The sequence below is a fragment of the Nerophis lumbriciformis genome, linkage group LG05 (genome assembly GCF_033978685.3).
Source record: "Nerophis lumbriciformis linkage group LG05, RoL_Nlum_v2.1, whole genome shotgun sequence".
NCBI lineage: Eukaryota > Metazoa > Chordata > Actinopteri > Syngnathiformes > Syngnathidae > Nerophis > Nerophis lumbriciformis.
In genome coordinates, this window is record NC_084552.2 from 37,656,714 (window position 1) to 37,677,830 (window position 21,117).

The 21,117-nt window shown below is 41.0% G+C and overlaps 2 protein-coding genes across 3 annotated transcripts; both read left to right on the top strand.

The window, feature by feature from the left end:
- The first annotated feature begins 199 nt into the window (after positions 1–199).
- plod3 (procollagen-lysine, 2-oxoglutarate 5-dioxygenase 3) lies at positions 200–6,122 on the top strand. Its single transcript, XM_061960454.2, has 19 exons — positions 200–513; positions 1,139–1,230; positions 1,300–1,436; positions 1,519–1,682; positions 1,759–1,871; positions 1,945–2,008; positions 2,092–2,189; positions 2,260–2,361; positions 2,419–2,550; positions 2,616–2,737; positions 3,701–3,805; positions 3,930–4,055; positions 4,127–4,268; positions 4,348–4,461; positions 4,540–4,611; positions 4,681–4,785; positions 4,870–5,016; positions 5,078–5,203; positions 5,286–6,122. The coding sequence occupies exons 1-19, from the start codon at positions 417–419 to the stop codon at positions 5,439–5,441; spliced, it is 2,214 nt and encodes a 737-aa protein (XP_061816438.1). The 5' UTR covers positions 200–416; the 3' UTR covers positions 5,442–6,122.
- A 2,333-nt stretch (positions 6,123–8,455) lies between these two features.
- On the top strand, positions 8,456–17,763 carry znhit1 (zinc finger, HIT-type containing 1). Of its 2 annotated transcripts, XM_061960452.2 has the most exons (6): positions 8,500–8,827; positions 8,970–9,067; positions 16,695–16,770; positions 16,832–16,911; positions 16,980–17,149; positions 17,218–17,763. In XM_061960452.2, the coding sequence occupies exons 1-6, from the start codon at positions 8,803–8,805 to the stop codon at positions 17,237–17,239; spliced, it is 471 nt and encodes a 156-aa protein (XP_061816436.1). In that variant the 5' UTR covers positions 8,500–8,802; the 3' UTR covers positions 17,240–17,763. The 2 variants fall into 2 exon arrangements, with proteins under 2 accessions (XP_061816437.1, XP_061816436.1); XM_061960453.1 differs by lacking the exon at positions 16,695–16,770 and having other exon boundaries at positions 8,456–8,827; positions 16,802–16,911.
- The last annotated feature ends 3,354 nt before the right edge of the window (positions 17,764–21,117 follow it).

Genomic DNA, 21,117 nt, shown 5'->3' on the forward strand with positions numbered 1-21,117 from the left:
TCAAAAACATGTCCAAATATTCTGAGGACGTCTATGCGTATTTCAATGACGTTTTATTGAGTGATAGCTCATGACAGTTAATGAAAAAGATTGAAGGAGTGTCTGCGTGTGACGTGGCAAATGTGATTTCCATTTTCAAGAACTTTCTGCGAGACACCAAATTCCTTGGGGGGGGGAATCTCATTTGTCTACTTGTGATTGGTTCGTTTGCAGACGCGTTGATTGGCAAATAAGACGGTCAATCAAAGCAATCGACACTCTCATTGGCTGTTACGTTGAGGGGGTGGCTGGAACTTCCTGTTGACGTTTGTGTGCCACTGTCCTCGCGAGATTTGCAAGGCGGCGGTGACGGCAGTCAGAGCAGCAAAGGAGAATACTTTTTAAACACAAGTTTACACCGACAAGTATCTGCTGCCATGTCTTCTTCTTCTTCTTTTTGTCGGCTACTCTATTTGCTAACCCTCGGTTTTGTGCTCCATACTTCCTGGGCTAAGCAGCGCAGCCTCGCAGCAGGTAAGGCCGCCCTGGAGAGGCTCCAGGCGGGCCAGGGGGACCGCGGTGTTCTGCTGAGGTCTCGCCAACTTTCTTAAACGGATTTTCACCTCATTGTCAGCTTCTTTAAGTTCTCACTAATTAATTACTCACTAATCTTACGTAATGAAGTCTGACTTTGATTTAGTTTGCCTCAGGCTATACTTTATCGTATTCATCCGGTGCTATTGTGTTCGGTCTTTTCAACAGTTCAATGTGAAATAAGTCTTGAAAGGATGACATACCTAGTGTTTACATGACTAAACTGGACCGTTGTTTTGTTTGTATTATTGTTGACAACATAGACACATGTTTAACGTGTATGCCAAACCGCTAGTTGGCGCTGTACGTTTTAGAGAACAACTATTTCATTACACATTTGGTAAACGCGCATCTTACACATTTACTGTTGTTTTTCTTAACAAGGAAACTTTCCAAAAGCTTAAATAATGGGATTTTTAATGATCAGTTAAAATTGTTGCCCTGCCTGCCCTTCCCCCACCTACTCACCTCTGTGTGGAATTTCTCCATGGCTTGGAGAAGAAGAGGGCCCTACCTTTGTTGATAAACCTTTTCCCCATCATTTATTATTATTTTTGTTCCACAGAGAATCTGCTGGTCATCACTGCGGCAACAGAGGAGACGGACGGCTTTTTACGCTTTATGAGGACGGCCAAAGAGTTCAACTACACAGTGAAGGTAAATGTTCATGTTGGCAGCCAATCACAGAGGGCCATGTGATCATGTACTCATGATGATGACCTTCAGATCCTGGGCCTGGGGGAGGACTGGCGAGGGGGTGATGTGGCCCGCACTGTGGGTGGCGGTCAGAAGGTGCGATGGTTGAAGAAGGAGCTGCTGAAACACGCTCACCAGGAAGAGTTGGTCATCATGTTTGTGGACAGGTAACAGTCACTTTCCGCTTGTGAGCGCACAACTCGCAAAAAGATGTTGATAGCAAGCATTATTCCGGGTGTCTCCCTCCAGCTACGACGTGGTCTTCGCTTCAGGTCCGGAGGAACTTCTGTACAAGTTTTCCCGCCTTGGTCACCGAGTGGTGTTCTCAGCAGAGGGCTTCTGTTGGCCAAACCAGAGGCTGGCTCCCAAGTATCCCACGGTGCATACTGGGAAACGCTACCTCAACTCGGGAGGTAAGCGAGACAAGCGGTTGACGCCACATTTTTCCGGACCCGTTTATGCTTCATAAAGCGTTTCTGCGTTTGTCAGGGTTTGTGGGCCTTGCTCCAGACCTAAATGCCATGGTCCAGCAGTGGAAGTTGAAAGATGATGACGACGATCAGCTTTTCTACACCAAAATCTACTTAGACCGCGCCCAAAGGGTAAAGTGGCGTATGCACAGACATGACAGCAGCTTGCCAGGACTTCACTGTTTTTCTTTTTTTGTTTTTTCAGACCAAATTCAACATGACTCTGGACCACCGCTCAAGAATCTTCCAGAATCTCAATGGAGCAGTTGGTGAGACATGGGCACGCTAGTTCTTACATGTAGCAAAGGTGTGGTCTGTGTCGTGCTTCATTATCTCATCATCATTTTGGTAGATGAAGTCGTTTTAAAGTTTGAGAAGGCAAAGGTCAGAGTGAGGAACGTGGCCTATGACACACTTCCTGTCGTCATCCATGGCAACGGACCCACCAAGGTAAACATCTTAAGTGTGTTGTACTTGCTCTCCATATAAGGAAATCCCTCATATGATGATGTCGCTGCAGCTGCACCTCAACTATCTGGGCAACTATGTTCCGAAGGCGTGGACCTATGAAGACGGCTGCGGTATCTGTGACAACGACCTGCTCAGCTTTGACGATGTGGATGTGCGTAACACGTTGTGGGTTTCTGTGTCAGCGAGGTCATGCTGTTTGTCATTTCAGGAGCAGGACATGCCGCTGGTTCACGTGGCTGTGTTCATCCATCAAGCCACCCCCTTCATGGAGGAGTTTCTGGAGCGGTTAACAACTCTCAACTATCCTCTCACTCGCATACGACTCTTCATCCACAACAATGTGAGCCCATGTCGAGATGGCTCGCACCCTTGTCTCTGCCTGCGTCACATCATGCCTCCTTTCAGGTGGTCTACCATGAACGCCACATCCACAAGTTCTGGAAGCAGCACAAAGCTCTCTTCCCTGACGCCGTGCTGATCGGGCCTGAGGAGAACTTGCAAGAGGACAGGGCTCGGAACATGGCTGTGTGAGTGCCCCAGCTAGAGCTCAGATCACACAGAATTTAACCACATCTTGTGTGTGTTAGGCATGTAAAATGTCCACGAAAATGCGGAAATCAGCGAATTTAAACATTCATTTTTTCGTCAAAACAAAACTCCCATGTTTTTTTAATGCAATATAAAAAAAATACGATCCAAACAAATTTTGTTGAACGCTCGCCTCAGCCTCAGCTCGCTGTTCGTTTTGCCTAAACACAGCACTGATTTGTCTGACAGGGAGACGATCAGGGGCCGCTAAACAAGCTTGCTGGTTAGCATCATCTCGCCAGCTTACTTTCCGTCGACTGCGTTCGCTCTCCAAGCCACACATTTTAATGTTTTTCTACTATTTGGATGATTACAGTCCGAATCAGTTGTAGTTGTAGATTATTAGTGGCCAGCAAAAAGGTATATTTTTGACGTGATGGATGTAAACAGAGGTCACAACAACGGAATATTACCTGAGGGGGTGTGGTTATAGGATAGAGTTGCCAAATAGAAAAACATTTTCTGAGTTCTTTGCATGCATGCAATAGAATTTTGCATTACATTTTCAATGATAATAACATTAGTAAATTATCTACTAAAAAACCCTAAAAATTACATGGGACATGTAAGTGTAAAAAGACAGCCAAAATAGGTTGGTAGATGAGAATAAATATAAAGGTAATATACAGTGTAAAAATACACCCAATTGCAGGAAATGTAGTCTTAATTTCCTTAATGTAGTTTCGGGGCTTGTGTGGCAGCACTTTGTGCCAATAGAAATGTTCTGCTTTTTTTTGTCAGTTTTCCTCTTTTTTTTCTCAAAGGGTGCTTACATGCCTGGTGTGTGTGTGTACGTGTACGTGTACGTGTGCGTGTGTGCATGTGTGTGTGTGTGTGTGTGTGTGTGTGTGTGTGTGTGTGTGTGTGTGTGTGTGTGTGTGTGTGTGTGTGTGTGTGTACAGGGAGGCCTGTAAGAAGAATCAGGATTGTGATTACTACTTCAGCATTGACTCGTCTGTAGCCTTGACCAACCCCAACACACTGAGGATTCTCATAGAAGAGAACAAGTACGTAGCAAGCACCCTCTATAGCAGGAAGGTGGACTGAAAAGCATCCTTGTTGGTAGTCTTAGCGGAAAGGCAGCAACGCCATGAGGACACCTCAGAACAAAAAAAAAAATTTGTTCTTCAGGTCCGTAATTGCGCCCATGCTGTCCAAACATGGAAAGCTGTGGAGTAACTTTTGGGGCGCTCTGAGTGCAGAAGGTTACTACTCCAGATCAGAAGACTACATTGAGATTGTCCAAGGAAAGAGGACGTGAGTCTCACTGCTTCTGTCTTCTGATTGCATTGGACGACTTGTTGACTTGCCCTGTGTGTTGGCGGCAGGGGGCTGTGGAATGTTCCGTACATGTCCCAAGCCTACCTGATCAAAGGCAGCGTGCTGCGGTCCAAACTGTCCAAGGTGAATCTTTATGAGGACCCCAGCATGGACCCGGACATGGTGTTCTGCAGGAGGATCAGGGAGCAGGTGACCTTTCTTTCACAATCATTGTCATCTCATGTCCTGCTTCCTGGTTGTCATCTTGTGTCTACACAAACACACACAGGGGGTGTTCATGTTTGTATCCAACCAAGACGAGTTTGGCCGTTTGGTGTCGTCCAACAACTTCAACACGTCCAGGCTGCATCCTGACATGTGGCAGATCTTTGATAACCCTCTGGTACCACAAACACATACACTTGGACTGGCCTCATTGTCATTTTCACAAACTATATATATTTGTGTGTGTGTGAGACAGGACTGGAAGGAGAAGTACATCCATGAGAACTACTCCAAGATCTTCAAAGACCCAAAGAGCTTTGTGGAGCAGGTAAGTGAGAGACTTTCCATGTGACCGTTGGTTGGGTGCAGTTTAAAATGCTCCCCTATCCCGTGCTAGCCCTGTCCAGATGTGTACTGGTTCCCCACCTTCTCGGAAAAGATGTGTGACAACTTGGTGGAGACCGTGGAGGACCACGGCGAGTGGTCCGGTGGTGCCCACAAGGTGACCCTATATAACCCAGCCCCCCGTATGAAAGGTGCCAGACAATGCCTGGCTCAGATGGTAACTGGTGTTTATTTTCTGCAGGATGAGCGCCTGGCAGGTGGCTATGAAAATGTCCCCACCATCGATATCCATATGAACCAGATCGGATTTGAGAAGGAATGGCTCAAATTCCTCAAAGAGTACATTGCGCCTGTTACAGAAAAACTCTATCCTGGATACTACCCAAGGGTACACACTCACTACATTTAAAAATGTCAGTATTCTTAATAAAAGTGTGATTTGCATGCAGGCTCAGGCCATCATGAATTTCGTGGTGCGTTACCGCCCGGACGAGCAGCCATCTTTGCGGCCGCATCATGACTCATCCACGTTCACCGTCAACATCGCCCTCAACAGCAAGGAAGTTGACTATGAGGTACTTAACCGAAAACAACCAGCGATAGCTTAGCTTGGCACACAGGAAACTTCCAGCTCTTAACTGCTTTCTGGTGTGTCAGGGTGGAGGCTGTAGGTTCCTGCGTTACGACTGCAACGTGGAATCTCCCAGGAAGGGCTGGTCATTTATGCATCCTGGCCGCCTGACTCACTATCATGAGGGCCTTCCTACCACCAGCGGCACCAGGTACATCATGGTGTCTTTCGTGGACCCCTAGATGCCCCACTTTGGCTGGGTGTGTGACAATATCATCACACATCACGCACTGACTTGGCCGGTGACCCAGAATGCATATCAGCAGAAAACTTTCCCAGTTAAAATGTATTCATGCTTCTTATTGGAGCCTTCTCATCTGGTCAAAAGTATCTGCCTGCCTTGTTGTTTCCATAACAACCAGCAATGCTTGTCGTTCCATCATAAAGCAGCATTGTCGTCCTCAATCATTTCAGCTGTATGACGTTTTCTACGAACCATTTTAAGGGAATCTGTGTCTCCGCGGTTGGAGTTTTAATCTAAGAACCATGAACTTGAAACAAAATCTAATTCAAAACCGTACTACTACCACCGATACAGTGACTGTCCTGAAACTTTTTTTTTATAGTACTCACACTATATCGCTACTAAGTGTTGTGACCTTTTTTTTCTCACAATGAATGTTGTATTGAAGATGAATGAATTTATTGTCTTCATGGGTGCTTGGAGGCTCTGAAGGTGGTTGGCTCCCACCTAAGTTAAAAGCCCTTGATGAAAAATCTTTATTTTTATGAAATTGTATTTTCACCATGGTGTCGGGGCTTTTTTGTGTTAAGTATTTATATTTTAGGATATAAATGAGCCACCTTTTGTATAAACTGTTTTAAATTATTTAAAGTGAGTGAATAAACTTGACATTTTGAAAGCTGTTTTTATTCCAACCTTCTGGATAAAGCACATGGTGTTTCCTGACCATGTGAGCTTGGGGTACTCAGCAAGAAGTGCCTTTTTTATGAAAAAAATTGATTCAAAGTTAGTTTTCGTTATAAAACAAATCAGACACATACATTATTAGCTCAATTGTACCCTGTCCAGGTGTCATGGAAACGACCTGAAAATGCTAATAAAGACTGACTATCCTAACTGAAGGTCCCCCTTGTGAAAATAAGCCAATGGAATGTTTCATTTTCTTTTTGATTGTGGTTATTTTCTTGTAAAGCACTTTGCAACTGTTATATAAGGTAGATGTATATTGCACAGGCAATTCCTGTAGTGACGGTTTTAACAAGTGTTTCTTTAAATTATTGTGATTTTTATTGGTAGAATGTTTCTTAACCATAGGGCCCCAGCCGTTTTGGGGCTGCGGGCGGCCAAAAAATATGTTTCTTAGCTGTGGTCCGAATGGACTGCAATGTACTCTATTGTAATACACTTTCCCACCATTTGTGGCAGTAACGAACAGAAGAAGTCTGGAATTCAAGTCAGAGAAGTTTCTTAAGCGCAAACAAAGCGGTGAAGCTGTATTTTTATGTGTACTTTAATTGTATTGATAGTTTAGTTATTAAACTTAAAAAAACCAAAAACAATTGTAACCTATTTTTATGGGCTTTCCTCTTTGTGATGTTAACTTCCTTTTATACGCTGTTATTAGGGGTGTGGGAAAAAATCTATTCGAATTTGAAACGCGATTCTAACGTTGTGCGATTCAGAATCGATTCTCATTTTTAAAAAGTTGATTCTGAATTTTTCTTAATTTATTTTTAATTTTTTTTAATTAATCAATCCAACAAAACAATACACAGCAATGCCATAACATATAATCCAATTCCAAAACCAAACCCGACCCAGCAAAACTCAGAACTGCAATAAACAGAGCAATTGAGAGGAGACACAAACACAACACAGAACAAACCAAAAGTAGTGAAACAAAAATGAATATTATCAACAACAGTATCAATATTAGTTACAATTTCAACATAGCAGTGATTAAAAATCCCTCATTGACATTATCATTAGACATTTATTTAAAAAAAAGAACAATAGTGTCACAGTGGCTTACACTTGCATCGCATTCGCATCTCATAAGCTTGACAACACACTGTCCAATATTTTCACAAAGATAAAATAAGTCATATGTTTTGTTCATTTAATAGTTAAAACAAATTTACATTATTGCAATCAGTTGATAAAACATTGTCCTTTACAATTATAAAAGCTTTTTACAAAAATCTACTCTGCTTGCATGTCAGCAGACTGGGGTAGATCGTGCTGAAATCCTATGTATTGAATGAATAGAGAATCGTTTTGAATCGGGAAAAAAATCGTTTTTGCATCGAGAATCGTGTTGAATTGAAAAAATTTTTTGAATCGAATCCTGACCCCAAGAATCGATATTGAGTCGAATCGTGGGACACCCAAAGATTCACAGCCCTAGCTGTTATACAGTATATGCCTTGAGCTCTTATTTTGAAGGCGCTAAGAGCGGAAGTGATGACACGTAGTGGAGCGGAGGTTTTTGAAAGAACGTAAAAAAAATGGTCCTCGTGTAAACTGGAGCCTCCGTGTTTACTATTTAGTAGTTTCATACAGTATAGTCGACATTTATAAACCCTCAGTTACACAAGTTAGTTTATTTACTCCTGTACTGCGAGTTATATGCACAATTATGTTTTGGCAGTATTCATGAGTCCCTTGTGCAGTATATTTGATTAGTATTTGTTTTTATAATCAGATGGCCTAAGCCTTGATGAAATGTTTGTGATTAATACATGGTTTCATATAATTTGACAAGGTTAGCCTTTAAACTGTAAGTAGGTTACATGAAACTCAAGAGTCATGTTTACTAATTGAGTGTTAATATTTGTGTGGGGCCTGTGGGCCATGTGTTTTTGATTGATTGATTGATTGATTGAGACTTGTATTAGTAGGTTGCACAGTGAAGTACATATTCCGTACAATTGACCACTAAGTGGTATAACACCCGAATAAGTTTTTCAACTATAAGTCGGAGTCCACTTAATAAATTGATTCATGATACAGATATACTATCATATATACTATCATCATAATACAGTCATCACACAAGATAATCATCAGGGTGTATACATTGAATTATTTACATTATTTACAATTCGGTGTGTGGAGGGGGGGGGGTAGGTAAATTTGGTTGTTATCATCAGTCATCAACAATTGAGAACAGAGAAATGGATATTGGGTCAAAAAGTTAAAAAAAATACCCTGATATCGATCATAAGCACAATGTTTTACTAACTGCTATAAAAACTGTGTTTCCTATCTTTTATGAGTGCACAAGTGCGTTCACAGAGGTGAGGCAAAATGCAGCATCCGGATGGGGACTCACCAACACCCACAACCACCTTCAATTGTTGCGGACTTGCTACATGGAAAACCGAATGGACTTTATCGACTAGATGCAACGGACACTAAAGAAGAGAAGAGGAAGGAAGTAGATATTTGTTACCGTCGTCATTTTTTTTAAACGCGCAACGAAAATTCGTAAATCGCTTTGGGACAGCATTAAACAATCGCGCGCCGCTCCAAGCTTTTTGTCCCTAAGCGACTTCCGTCGAGCTGGTGAAAACAACATGGTGCTGGAGAAGAAGACCTCCGGTAAATTGTCTTGCTTTTGCCTTCATGGCTCTTTAAAGTTAAAGATAGGGAGTCGGTGCCTTTACTGAACGCGTTTGTTTGTTATGATGACTTTATCTCACGAATTAGTCTTGTATATTAATCGCGTTTGTATTTGTGGCAGCTCGGGTGGAGGCGGGCCAACGGAGAGTTTTGGATGAAGCCACCCGCCAGAGAAGGCTGAGCAGGCAGCTCGACGCTTTAGAGAAAGACAACTTCCAGGTAGGTGACTTCAATTTAAAAACTGACCCCATTCTTACGGTAGCCGGCAGCAAGGTCCTAAACACATAAAGGTTGCCAAAACACATGCAATTTTAAACAAAATTGTGGTATCGTAGCTAATCTTTTATTAACCTACTTATGTATGTATAGTATACATGTTATTATCTCTCAAGGGAGCCAACATAACTGTATAAATTGTATACAGTTATGTTGGCTCCCTTGAGAGATAATAACACTCGTATTAGACAGGCCACTAGAGGGCGCACTCGTTGTTAGGTTGGCTCCTGTCTATGTCACTTGGCATTAGAGGAATAGTGTATCAAGCTTTGCAGGTGTGTGCTACAAGCATACTTGCCAACCAATGTTCCCTCTAATTTTTCATGTGTGTGAGCAAACGCAAAAACTCCCTGAGCATTCAGTGGAGCCCATGTGAGCAACATCAGACGTGCACACTGTGGCTACACTAGCAGCACACCTGTCCCAAACCTGACTAAATAACAAGTTAAATCTCCATCCATCCATCCATCCATTTTCTACCGCTTGTCCCTTTCGGGGTCGCGGGGGGTGCTGGAGCCTATCTCAGCTGCATTCGGGCAGAAGGCGGGGTACACCCTGGACAAGTCCCCACCTCATCGCAGGGCCAACACAGATAGACAGACAACATTCTCTTATTATTATAATCAAATGACAGCAGTCATTTCCATGAGGTTATTTTCTAATATAAGTGTTTAGGCCCACTTACAATGACAATAACAAAAAATATTGTTTTTCATGAACTGTGTACTTGTATTGTTTGTCTGGGTGGAGGTCCTGCTTTGGAAATAATTTGTACCCCTTTCAGACATTGCATTTAGTTCCCATTAAAACATTCACATGTTGCACAATGAGATGTAAGCAGGGGATCATGTGTACATTCCTGAAACTTCCTGTTTGTAAAAAAATATATATTTTTATTAGTATTTACTTAATATACTAACAGCATTTCATGATTAATATTTATAAATTAAGATTCCTAATAAATGACAATAGAATAAGCACACATTTGATTAGTAAATCATAGTGTAACGACCTGGAATTACACTTTATGTGTGGTGTTGGACAGAGGTGGGTAGTAACGCGCTACATTTACTCCGTTACATCTACTTGAGTAACTTTTGTTATAAATTGTACTTCTAAGAGTAGTTTTAATGCAACATACTTTTACTTTTACTTGAGTATATTTATAGAGAAGAAACGCTACTTTTACTCCGCTACTTTTATCTACATTCAGCTCGCTACTCGCTTCTAATTTTTATCGATCTGTTAATGCACGCTTTGTTTGTTTTGGTCTGTCAGACAGACCTTCATAGTGCCTGCGTTTCAACAAATACAGTCACTGGTGACGTTCACTCCGTTCCACCAATCAGATGCAGTCACTGGTGACGTTGGACCAATCAAACAGAGCCAGGGGTCACATGACCTGACTTAAACAAGTTGAAAAACTTATTGGGGTGTTACCATTTAGTGGTCAATTGTATGGAATATGTACTGTACTGTGCAATCTACTAATACAAGTTCCAATCAATCAATCAAAAGTGTGAAGGAAAAAAGACAATTTTTTATTTCAACCGTACACCCCGTCAAAAGCCTAAAGACTGACTGCACAGTTCCTGTCTTCACAATAAAAGTGCCGCTCCATCGCGCCTGCGCTTTCAAAATAAGAGTCTCCGAAAGCCTGCGCAAACAAGCTAGCAAGCTACGGAGTTTGCCGCCAATGTATTTATTGTAAAGTGTATAAAAACGAATATGGAAGCTGGACATATAAGATGCCAAAAACCAACCACTTTCATGTGGTATTAGACAGAAAAGAGGAACTTTTCTTCTCCTCCATTTGAAAACGTGGACGTTTGTCATCACTACTGTCTGATTCCAATCAATGCAAGTCATCAGAATCAGGTAATACACCAACTTATATTCTTGTCTTCATGAAAGAAAGGAATCTATATGTGTTAAACATGCATGTATATTCATTAAAACACTATTAACATGTAAACAAAAACGGCAAAAAAAATAAAAATAAATTATATACTGTATATATCAATGTATGTATATATATATATATATATATATATATATATATATATATATATATATAAAGATATATATATAAAGATATATATATATATATGTGTGTGTGTATATATATATATATATGATATGTGTGTGTATGTTACTCATCAGTTACTCAGTACTTGAGTAGTTTTTTTACAACATACTTTTTACTTTTACTCAAGTAAATATTTGGGTGACTACTCCTTACTTTTACTTGAGTAATAAATCTCTAAAGTAACAGTACTCTTACTTGAGTACAATTTCTGGCTACTCTACCCACCTCTGGTGTTGGAGTTGTCCGACTTTTTGTGTGGCTGTAAACGCATCACTGGCTAAGTGCCACATGTGCATGTGTTGGCGCAAGTAAGAAAGAGCGAGCGGCTGCTGTTGATAAAACAAAGTTGCTTTTGGTCTGGTTTTTACTGCAGAAAATTACCAGTTTTGTTAGATATAATTTTTTTTACTAATGTTTTGGTGATGTGTTTATAAAAGTTAAAGTTAAAGTTAAAGTACCAATGATTGTCACACACACACTAGGTGTGGCGAAATTATTCTCTGCATTTGACCCATCACCCTTGATCACCCCCTGGGAGGTGAGGGGAGCAGTGGGCAGCAGCGGTGGCTGCGCCCGGGAATAATTTTGGTGATTTAACCCCCAATTCCAACCCTTGATGCTGAGTGCCAAGCAGGGAGGTAATGGGTCCCATTTTTATAGTCTTTGGTATGACTCGGCCGGGATTTGACCTCCCAACCTACCGATCTCAGGACGGACACTCTAACCACTAGGCCACTGAGTAGGTTATGGCCGACAATAAAGAGTTTTGCTCAGTAAAGTGATCGATGGAATTCATGTTCTCAAAGCGTCTCGACAGACGTTAATATATTTGAACAATGATGACGAAAACTGTTTTCTCTGTCGTGTCGTGTCGAAAATTGTTATGCGCTTATTTTTTTATTTGATTTTGTGCACGGCATAGATTTGCCGTGCGCAGAGGACGCTTGAGCAGTGCGCAATTGCACTTAGAGGGAACATTGTTGCCAAGCCTCCCGATTTTCCCGGGAGACTCCCGAATTTCAGTGTCCCTCCCGAAAATCTCCCGGGGCAACCATTCTCCCGAATTTCTCCCGATTTCCACCTGGACAACAATATTGGGGGCGTGCCTTAAAGTCACTGCCTTTAGTGTCCTCTACAACCTGTCGTCACGTCCGCTTTTCCTCCATACAAACAGTGTGCCGGCCCATTCACATGATATATGCGGCTTTTACACACACACACACACATAAGTGAATGCAAGGCATACTTGATCAACAGCCATACAAGTCACACTGAGGGTGGCCGTATAAACAACTTTAACACTGTTAGAAATATGTGCCACACTGTGAACCCACACCAAACAAGAATGACAAACACATTTCGGGAGAACATCCACACCGTAACACAACATAAACACAACAGAACAAATACCCAGAACCCATTGCAGCACTAACTCTTCCGGGACGCTACAATATACAACATTATTATCCGATTATCCGTCGGTCGCATTTTCAGACATGTCAAACTATTTCATTCTACACGGCAAAAAAGATGCTGCAGGCGTGAAAAAGCATGGAGGCCTACAACTTCTTTGTGTGTGTCTGGGTCAAGGAAATTGATATCAAGACTCTTTGTTTTTGCTCAGGCAAGGTTAAATTTCAAGATTTTACTTTGCATCTTGTGAGGAAGCGTCCTTTTAAACAAACTGCAAGCAGCACTCGATAGCCTTGATTCACTGTTTTTCTTTTTCCCATTATGTTAACAACTCATAAAGATAATCGGAGACACAACTGATGACCTGGCTGGTTGTGAAAGAAGTCGGAGAAGTGATCACAGCTCACTGTAACTGCATGATCACTGTTTTGGCCATGACCCTTGCTGTTGTTGCACGCGTTGTTACAAGTATGCGTGGTTTTCCCCATCTTTACCAAAATACAACAATAGATCTCAACGTTCTGTACAGTATGTCCTGAAAACTTCATTTATGATTGCTAACTTTGGTAAAAGCTTAACTTTTTTGGGTTTTGCTCACATTTGCTTTCTTTTATTTAGACTCGCCGAGTTGGTGGTTTAATAAAAAACTCATAGCAAAAATGCGTTTTAAGAACTCCGAAACAAGATGAAATACAAAAATATCAAGATAATACTTAAATGGGAAATACTGAAAGAACACAACAGAAGTACAATGAAACCAGCAGTTAGCATGTTAGGACATTGCTGTCCATAAAAACAATGCGTCAACGCGTGAGCAGGGGAAAGCCATGTATATTTACTGAATTTGCCAACTAAGACAGAAGTTTTTGGTTCTAATCAGATTCACACCGGTCTGATTGGTCTGACAAAACCCCTGCTCAAGATGGCGGCCTTGTTGACGTGCCTGAAGGCCGCATGTATGTACCGCCAATTAACAAACCCCAAAACCAGTGAAGTTGGCATGTTGTGTAATTCTTAAATAAAAACAGAATACAATGATTTGCAAATCCTATTCAACTTACATTCGATTGAATGGACTGCCAAGACAAGATATTTAATGTTCGAACTGAGAAACGTAATTTTTTTTTGCAAATAGTCATTAACTTAGAATTTAATGGCAGCAACACATTGCAAAAAAGTTGGCACAGGGGCATTTTTACCACTGTGTTACATGACCTTTCCTTTTAACAACACTCTGTAAACGTTTAGGAACTAAGGAGACCAATTTTTTAAGCTTTTCAGGTGGAATTCTTTCCCATTCATGCTTGATGTACAGCTTAAGTTGTTCAATAGTCCGGGGTCTCCGTTGTGGTATTTTAGGCTTCATAATGCGCCACACTATCAATGGGAGACAGGTCTGGACTACAGGCAGACCAATCTAGTACCCGCACTCTTTTACTATGAAGCCACGCTGTTGTAACACGTGGCTTGGCATTGTCTTGCTGAAATAAGCAGGGGCGTCCATGATAACGTTGCTTGGATGGCAACATATGTTGCTACAAATCCTGTATGTACCTTTCAGCATTAATGGTGCCTTAACAGATGTGTAAGTTACTCATGCATTGGGCACTAATACACCCCTATACCATCACAGATGCTGGCTTTTGAACTTTGCGCCGAGAACAATTCGGATGGTTCCTTTCCTCTTTGGTCCGGAGGACACAACGTCCACAGTTTCCTAAATCAATTTGAAATGTGGACTCCTCAGACCACAGAACACTTCTACTTTGCATCAAGCTTTCGCTTCGCATAGTAGAGTTTTAACTTGCACTTACAGAGGGAGCGACGAACTGTTGTTACTGACAGTGGTTTTCTGAAGTGTTCCTGAGCCCATGTGGTGATATCCTTTACACACTGATGTCGCTTTTTGATCCAGTACTGCCTGAGGGATCTAAAGTCACGGGCATGCTGCTTCTGTGCAGTGATTTCTCCATATTCTCTGAACCTTTTGATGATATTACGTACCGTAGATGGTGTAATCCCCAAATTCCTTTCAATAGTTCGTTGAGAGATGTTGTTCTTTAACTGTTTGACAATTTGGTCACGCATTTGTTCAGAAAGTGGTGACCCTTGCCCCATCCTTGTTTGTGAATGACTCAGCATTTCATGGAAGCTGCTTTTATACCCAATCATGGCACCCACCTGTTCCCAATTAGCCTATTCACCTGTGGGATGTTCCAAATAAGTGTTTGATGAGCATTTCTCAACTTTCTCAGTCTTTTTTGCCACTTGCGCTAGCTTTTTTGAAACATGTTGCAGGCATCAAATTCCAAATAAGCAAAAAATACCAAAGTTTTCCAGTTTGAACGTTAGGTATCTTGTGTTTGCAGTCTATTCAATTGAATATACGTTAAAAGGGATTTGCAAATCATTGTATTTTGTTTTTATTTACGATTTACACAATGTGCCAACTTCACTGGTTTTGGGGTTTGTATGTGCAACCCCTGCCAGTGGCGCCACGTCTGAGAGGGATATACAGATACATGACCAAGTGCCCAGAAGACATTTTTCAGAGTGAAAAGGCAAATTTATATTCATGAAACTTTTTTTAAGAATATTAAATGTAATGAGTTGTATTTTCACCGTTTTGCATGTGTTTAGGAGTCTGTGTGTGTTTTGGACCCGCACTTGTGTGCTGTATTTCATAAAGGTGCACGTGTTCTGGTGGTTTGCATGTTTTTTGAACGTTGCTGCACGTTTGCTCCTGTGGTAGGGCTGGGCCGATATGAATATATATGCGATAGACACGTAATCAATATCAATACAAAATTTGTTAGATTAAAAATATATTTCTATATTTATTTTTTGGTCGGAAGAAGCCAGAAAGAATGAAGCATGATGATTAGTTAAACAAAGGCACTCACGGTCTGGTAGTCCTAGCAAAACAGGAAGTTATCAGTGCCAATCGCGAAAAAGTATCAACTATAACGTTTGGTTGTAGTATCTTGCTGTCTCGCTGTTGATTCTCTGCATGGAGTGAGAAGAGGTACTAAAATGAGTGCTGCAGAGAGCCAAAAAAATTGGAATAAAACAGGAAAAGTCACCTCAACAGTATGCCAGTTTTTTTTTCTTTTTTCCAACGGACCATAGTCCTTCATCGCGCTCATCTTTTCCTTTTAACACTTGTCCGTTTCCTATTCGAATGTACGGAAACAACAGGTAGGATCTAAGGTGCAGGCCTGTATTAATCAAACAAATAACAAAAAAGAACAAATGTGCTACTTTTAAAATAATTTGGTTCAATAATATTTAAATAATAATTACTTCATAACATAAATTAATTTCCAAACTTAAAATTAAAATAACAGACCAAATTAAATGTTACACAGACCATGTAACGTCCTGGCAGTAAACCTGCAAAAAAAAATTCTTCTCAGGTTTCTCTGTTTACATTTTCACACTCCGCACTATTTTTTTTTTTTACACTTTATTAAGCATGTCTTACATATTCATTATTTTTGCACCTTAATTTAAAGGTTATTGTAAAGTGTTTATTATGATTGAAGTGAAGTGAATTATATTTATATAGCGCTTTTCTCTAGTGGCTCAAAGCGCTTTACATTGTCAAACCCAATAAGTAAGTTACATTTTTTTTAAACCAGTGTGGGTGGCACTGGGAGCAGGTGGGTAAAGTGTCTTGCCCAAGGACACAACGGCAGTGACTAAGATGGCAAAAGCAAGGATCGAACCTGAAACCCTCAAGTTGCTGGCACGGCCACTCTACCAACCGAGCTATACCGCCCCATTTAAGAATTGTGTTTTCATTGATTGTTGTAGGGTTAGGGGTTAGGTGGGTTAGGGTTAGGTTAGATTTACTTTTTCGTCCATATCGCCCAGCCCTACTCCTGGTTTATATTTTCCGTAGATCATAAAAAATGATAATTTTCGCTATCGACCAATATAAAAAAAACTTGTATCGTGATACAGTTTTCAGCAATATCGCCCAGCCCTACACTGTCGGCCACCGTACATTCCTCATTCTTGACGCCAGCCAACATATATTTGCCCCTTCGTTCGATGTGTTTCCAGGACGACCCGCTGAGCTCCCTTCCACCGCCAGGTCCAACAGCCCGCCTCCCCGCCTTTAGTGAAACAGAAGAGCCAGGTAATATGCCATGTTCTTCTCCTTCCTACAGCCGATCTATCGTGAGTTTTGTTGTGTTCAGAGAAGAAAAAGAGGAAGACGCGGGGCGACCACTTCAAATTGCGTTTCAGGAAAAACTTCACAGCGCTCCTGGAGGAAGAGGTAGGCTTTCGCTTTTTCCTTATCAGGAGCTGAGCCCACCTCTACTGTGCTTTACGTTTGACTTTTAGAACCTGTCGGAGAAGCTGGAGCCAAATTACCTCTCTGCGCTGGTCCCCCCCTCCTCGCTTCCTCCGAGACACTTTTGCTGTGTGTGCGGATTCCCATCCAACTACACTTGCACTACCTGTGGGGGGCGCTACTGCTCCAGCAAGTGCCTGAGTACCCACAGAGAGACCAGGTATGTTCCAACCCCAAACATGGACTACTTTTGTGTGCAAAGTAGGCAGCATCCGCTTTCCTCTGTAGGTGTTTGAAGTGGACGCTGTGACGGAGGCGGTGGTTGTTGTCACGGAAACTGCCAGATGGACACTTCACGTGGGAGGAATGTGGTGTGGACACTGTCAGCCATGTGTACTGCGTTGTCTACATTTGTGTAGGATTCTGGGGAAATGTGACTTGATGACACTTTGTAAAGCCCTGTAATATAAAAAGCAATAATTATAGGATTTAATTATCACAATCTGTGCGTTTTTATTAATTGAATCGTATTCGTCAACTCTATCAATACATTAAATAAAATACTGTTTAGTATTTTGGAGAATTATACCTCTTAAGATGTGTAATTTCTTCCAAGTCTGTCAAGTAGCCAATGTGCCTCCTCAAGCGGTACAAGTTAAGCTAGTGTTTTTTAACAATTACTTTCCCCTATCTCGAAAAACTAAACTCTGGGAGAGTTTTTGATATTATATCATCTGCGATGAATTGTACTGGACTACAGGATGTCCTCAGTTTATGACTTTTGTGTTTATGATGGACTCCTTTTACTTAATTAAAAGCTGATTTTCAAACTGAGCAGTTTGGTTCGTAAATACAAGACTCGATCTCGAGCACTGTTACATGTGCGCATGTGGAAAAATAAGTTTAAGGACAAAGTCGCTTTTATTTTTTGGTGAACTGTTTACCCTCCATTTTGTCTCCCAAGCAGAAGGCAGACTCTTCTGACATTAGCGAGTTGCAGAAAACGACAATGAAATGAAATCAGATATTGTGAATGGTCAGAAATGGGAGCTATTTTGTTATTTTTGTATATATATTTTTCCTTCTGTAGGAACTAGGAGGGCTAAAGAACTTTAAGCCTTGTGTAACTTTACATTGTGCCTTTTTGCTTTACAGCATTTTCCCTATTTTTTTTGCGGTTTCATATTATATAGTGTATTTTAAAAAACAAAACTGCAGCTCAAACTTTGGGCACCTTTGTGACATTAAAGAAGGTATTGTTGAACATGTGAAAGGATCTGCTCCTATGAAATGTACGGTGATAACTTAGCAGTGTAGGGATCTCGTTACCGAGACCTTCTACAAATGACACAACCACTGGGATAAAAGTGAGAAATTGTTCTTTTTTAATTATTGTTTAATTGAATTCTTGTTTTAATATTTGTATGACTGTATTTTATGTCCTTCATGTGTTCTGTGTACAAAACCCAAAACCAGTGAAGTTGGCACGTTGTGTAATTCGTAAATAAAAACAGAATACAATGATTTTCAAATCCCTTTCAACCTATATTCAATTGAATAGACTGCAAAGACAAGATATTTAATGTTCGAACTGAGAAACCTAAATTTTTTTTGCAAATAATCATTAACTTAGAATTTAATGGCAGCAACACATTGCAAAAAATGGCAAAGGGGCATTTATACCAGTGTGTTACATGGCCTTTCCTTTTAACAACACTGAGGAGACCACATACTTGCCAACCTTGAGACCTCCGAATTCGGGAGATGGGGGCGGGCTTGGGGCGTGGTTAAGAGGGGAGGAGTATATTTACAGCTAGAATTCACCAAAAGTCAAGTATTTCACATATATATATATATATGTATATATATATATATATATACAGTATATATATATATATATATATATATATATATATATATATATATATATATACAGTATATATAAGAAATACTTGACTTTCAGTGAATTCTAGCTATATATATATTTATTTATTTTATTATATATATATTTAAATAAAAGAAATACTTGAATTTCAGTGTTCATTTATTTACACATATACACACACATAATACACATCTACTCATTGTTGTACTTGAAAGTGCAATGCTTTGCAGCCAGAAGCACAGCTTGCTGCTTACTAAAAAAACAACACTTATCTTTCACTATTTGAGTAGCCTTTGTTCTGCCATTTGCGTACTGGCGAACGATCTCTGAATCCGGGAACATATCCTTCACGGATTTGTTGAAGACATCTGCAAATGAGAACGGGATGTCGCTTCCAGCTATCAGCATAGCTATCTTTGTCTCGGCATATGTTACACCCTCAGGTCTCCATTTAGCGAGGTGGCCCATAATACTGGGCTGTGACCGGTGCTGCGCTGCCGCCACCTTGTGCTTCGCTGACCGTTCATGACTGAGTATACCCGTTCGGCCACCGTGTTCAATGGAGAAGTCTGTTCTACAAAATTTACAGTCAACATACTCCTTCCCCTTCGAACTGTCCTGGATAAACTGAAATTCTTGTTTCCATTCGTTTTGGAACTTACAAGCGTATTTCTTCATCTTACTCGGCGTCGCCATTGCTGTATCTTCCTCGTTCTTCTGCTTCGTCTCCTTGTTGTGTGCGCAGTTGTGCACTCTCTAAAAGCCGTAGATGTTATAACGTGATTGGGCAGGCACGCTGTTTATATCGTGGGAAAGCGGACGTGAAAACAGGCTGTCGACTCGTCACTCAGGTCCGCATGGAGCTGCAGGGGGCGGAAATCGGGAGATTTTTGTTAGAATATTGTCCCAGGAGGTTTTCGGGAGAGGCGCTGAAATTCGGGAGTCTCCCGGAAAATTCGGAAGGTTTGGTAAGTACGGGAGACCAATTTTTTAAGCTTTTCAGGTGGAATTCTTTCCCATTCTTGCTTGATGTACAGCTTAAGTTGTTGAACAGTCCGGGGTCTCCGTTGTGGTATTTTAGGCTTCATAATGCGCCACACATTTTCAATGGGAGACATGTCTGGACTGCAGGCCAGTCTAGTCCCCACACTATTTTAGTACGAATCCACGCTGTTGTAACACGTGGCTTGGCATTGTCTTGCTGAAATAATCAGGGGGCGTCTATGATAACGTAGCTTGGATGGCAACATATGTTGCTACAAAACCTTTATGTACCTTTCAGCATCAATGGTGCCTTCACAGATGTGTAAGTTACCCATGCCTTGGGTACTAATACACCCCCATACCATCACAGATGCTGGCTTTTGAAAATTGCGCCTATAACAATCCGGATGGTTCTTTTCCTCTTTCGCCCGGAGGACACGACGTCCACAGTTTCCAAAAGCAATTTGAAATGTGGACTCTCAGACCACAGAACACTTTTCCACTTTGCATCAGTCCATCTTAGATGAAATCAAGCCCAATAAAGCCGGCAGCGTTTCTGGGTGTTGTTGATAAATAGCTTTCACTTTGCATAGCAGAGTTTTAACTTGCACTTACAGATGTAGCGACCAACTGTAGTTACTGACAGTGGTTTTCTGAAGTGTTCCCGAGCCCATGTGGTGATATCCTTTACACACTGATGTCGCTTTTTGATGCAGTACCGCCTGAGGAATCGAAGGTCCGTAATATCATCGCTTACGAGCAGTGATTTCTCCAGATTCTCTGAACCTTTTGATGATATTACCGATCATAGATGGTGAAATCCCTAAATTCTTAAGTTCTTAAACTCTTCGACAATTTGCTAACGTATTTTTTCAAAGTGGTCACCCTTGCCCCATTCTTGTTTGTGAATGACTGAGCATTTCATGGAAGCTGCTTTCATACCCAATCATGGCACCCACCTGTTCCCAATTAGCCTGTTCACCTGTGGGATGTTCCAAATAAGTGTTTGATGAGCATTCCTCAACTTTCTCACTCTTTTTTGCAACTTGTGCCAGCTTTTTTGAAACATGTTGCAGATATCAAATTCCAAATGAGCTAATATTTGGAAAAAATAAAGTTTTCCAGTTCAAACATTAAGTATCTTGTCTTTGCAGTCCATTCAATTGAATATAGGTTGAAAAGGATTTGCAAATCATTGTATTTTGTTTTTATTTACGATTTACACAACATGCCAACTTCACTGGTTTTGGGGTTTGTACATATCCAGGGACTTTGGTGTTAATTAGGTATCTAGGTTGGTCCTGCGTTGAGGTGGCAAC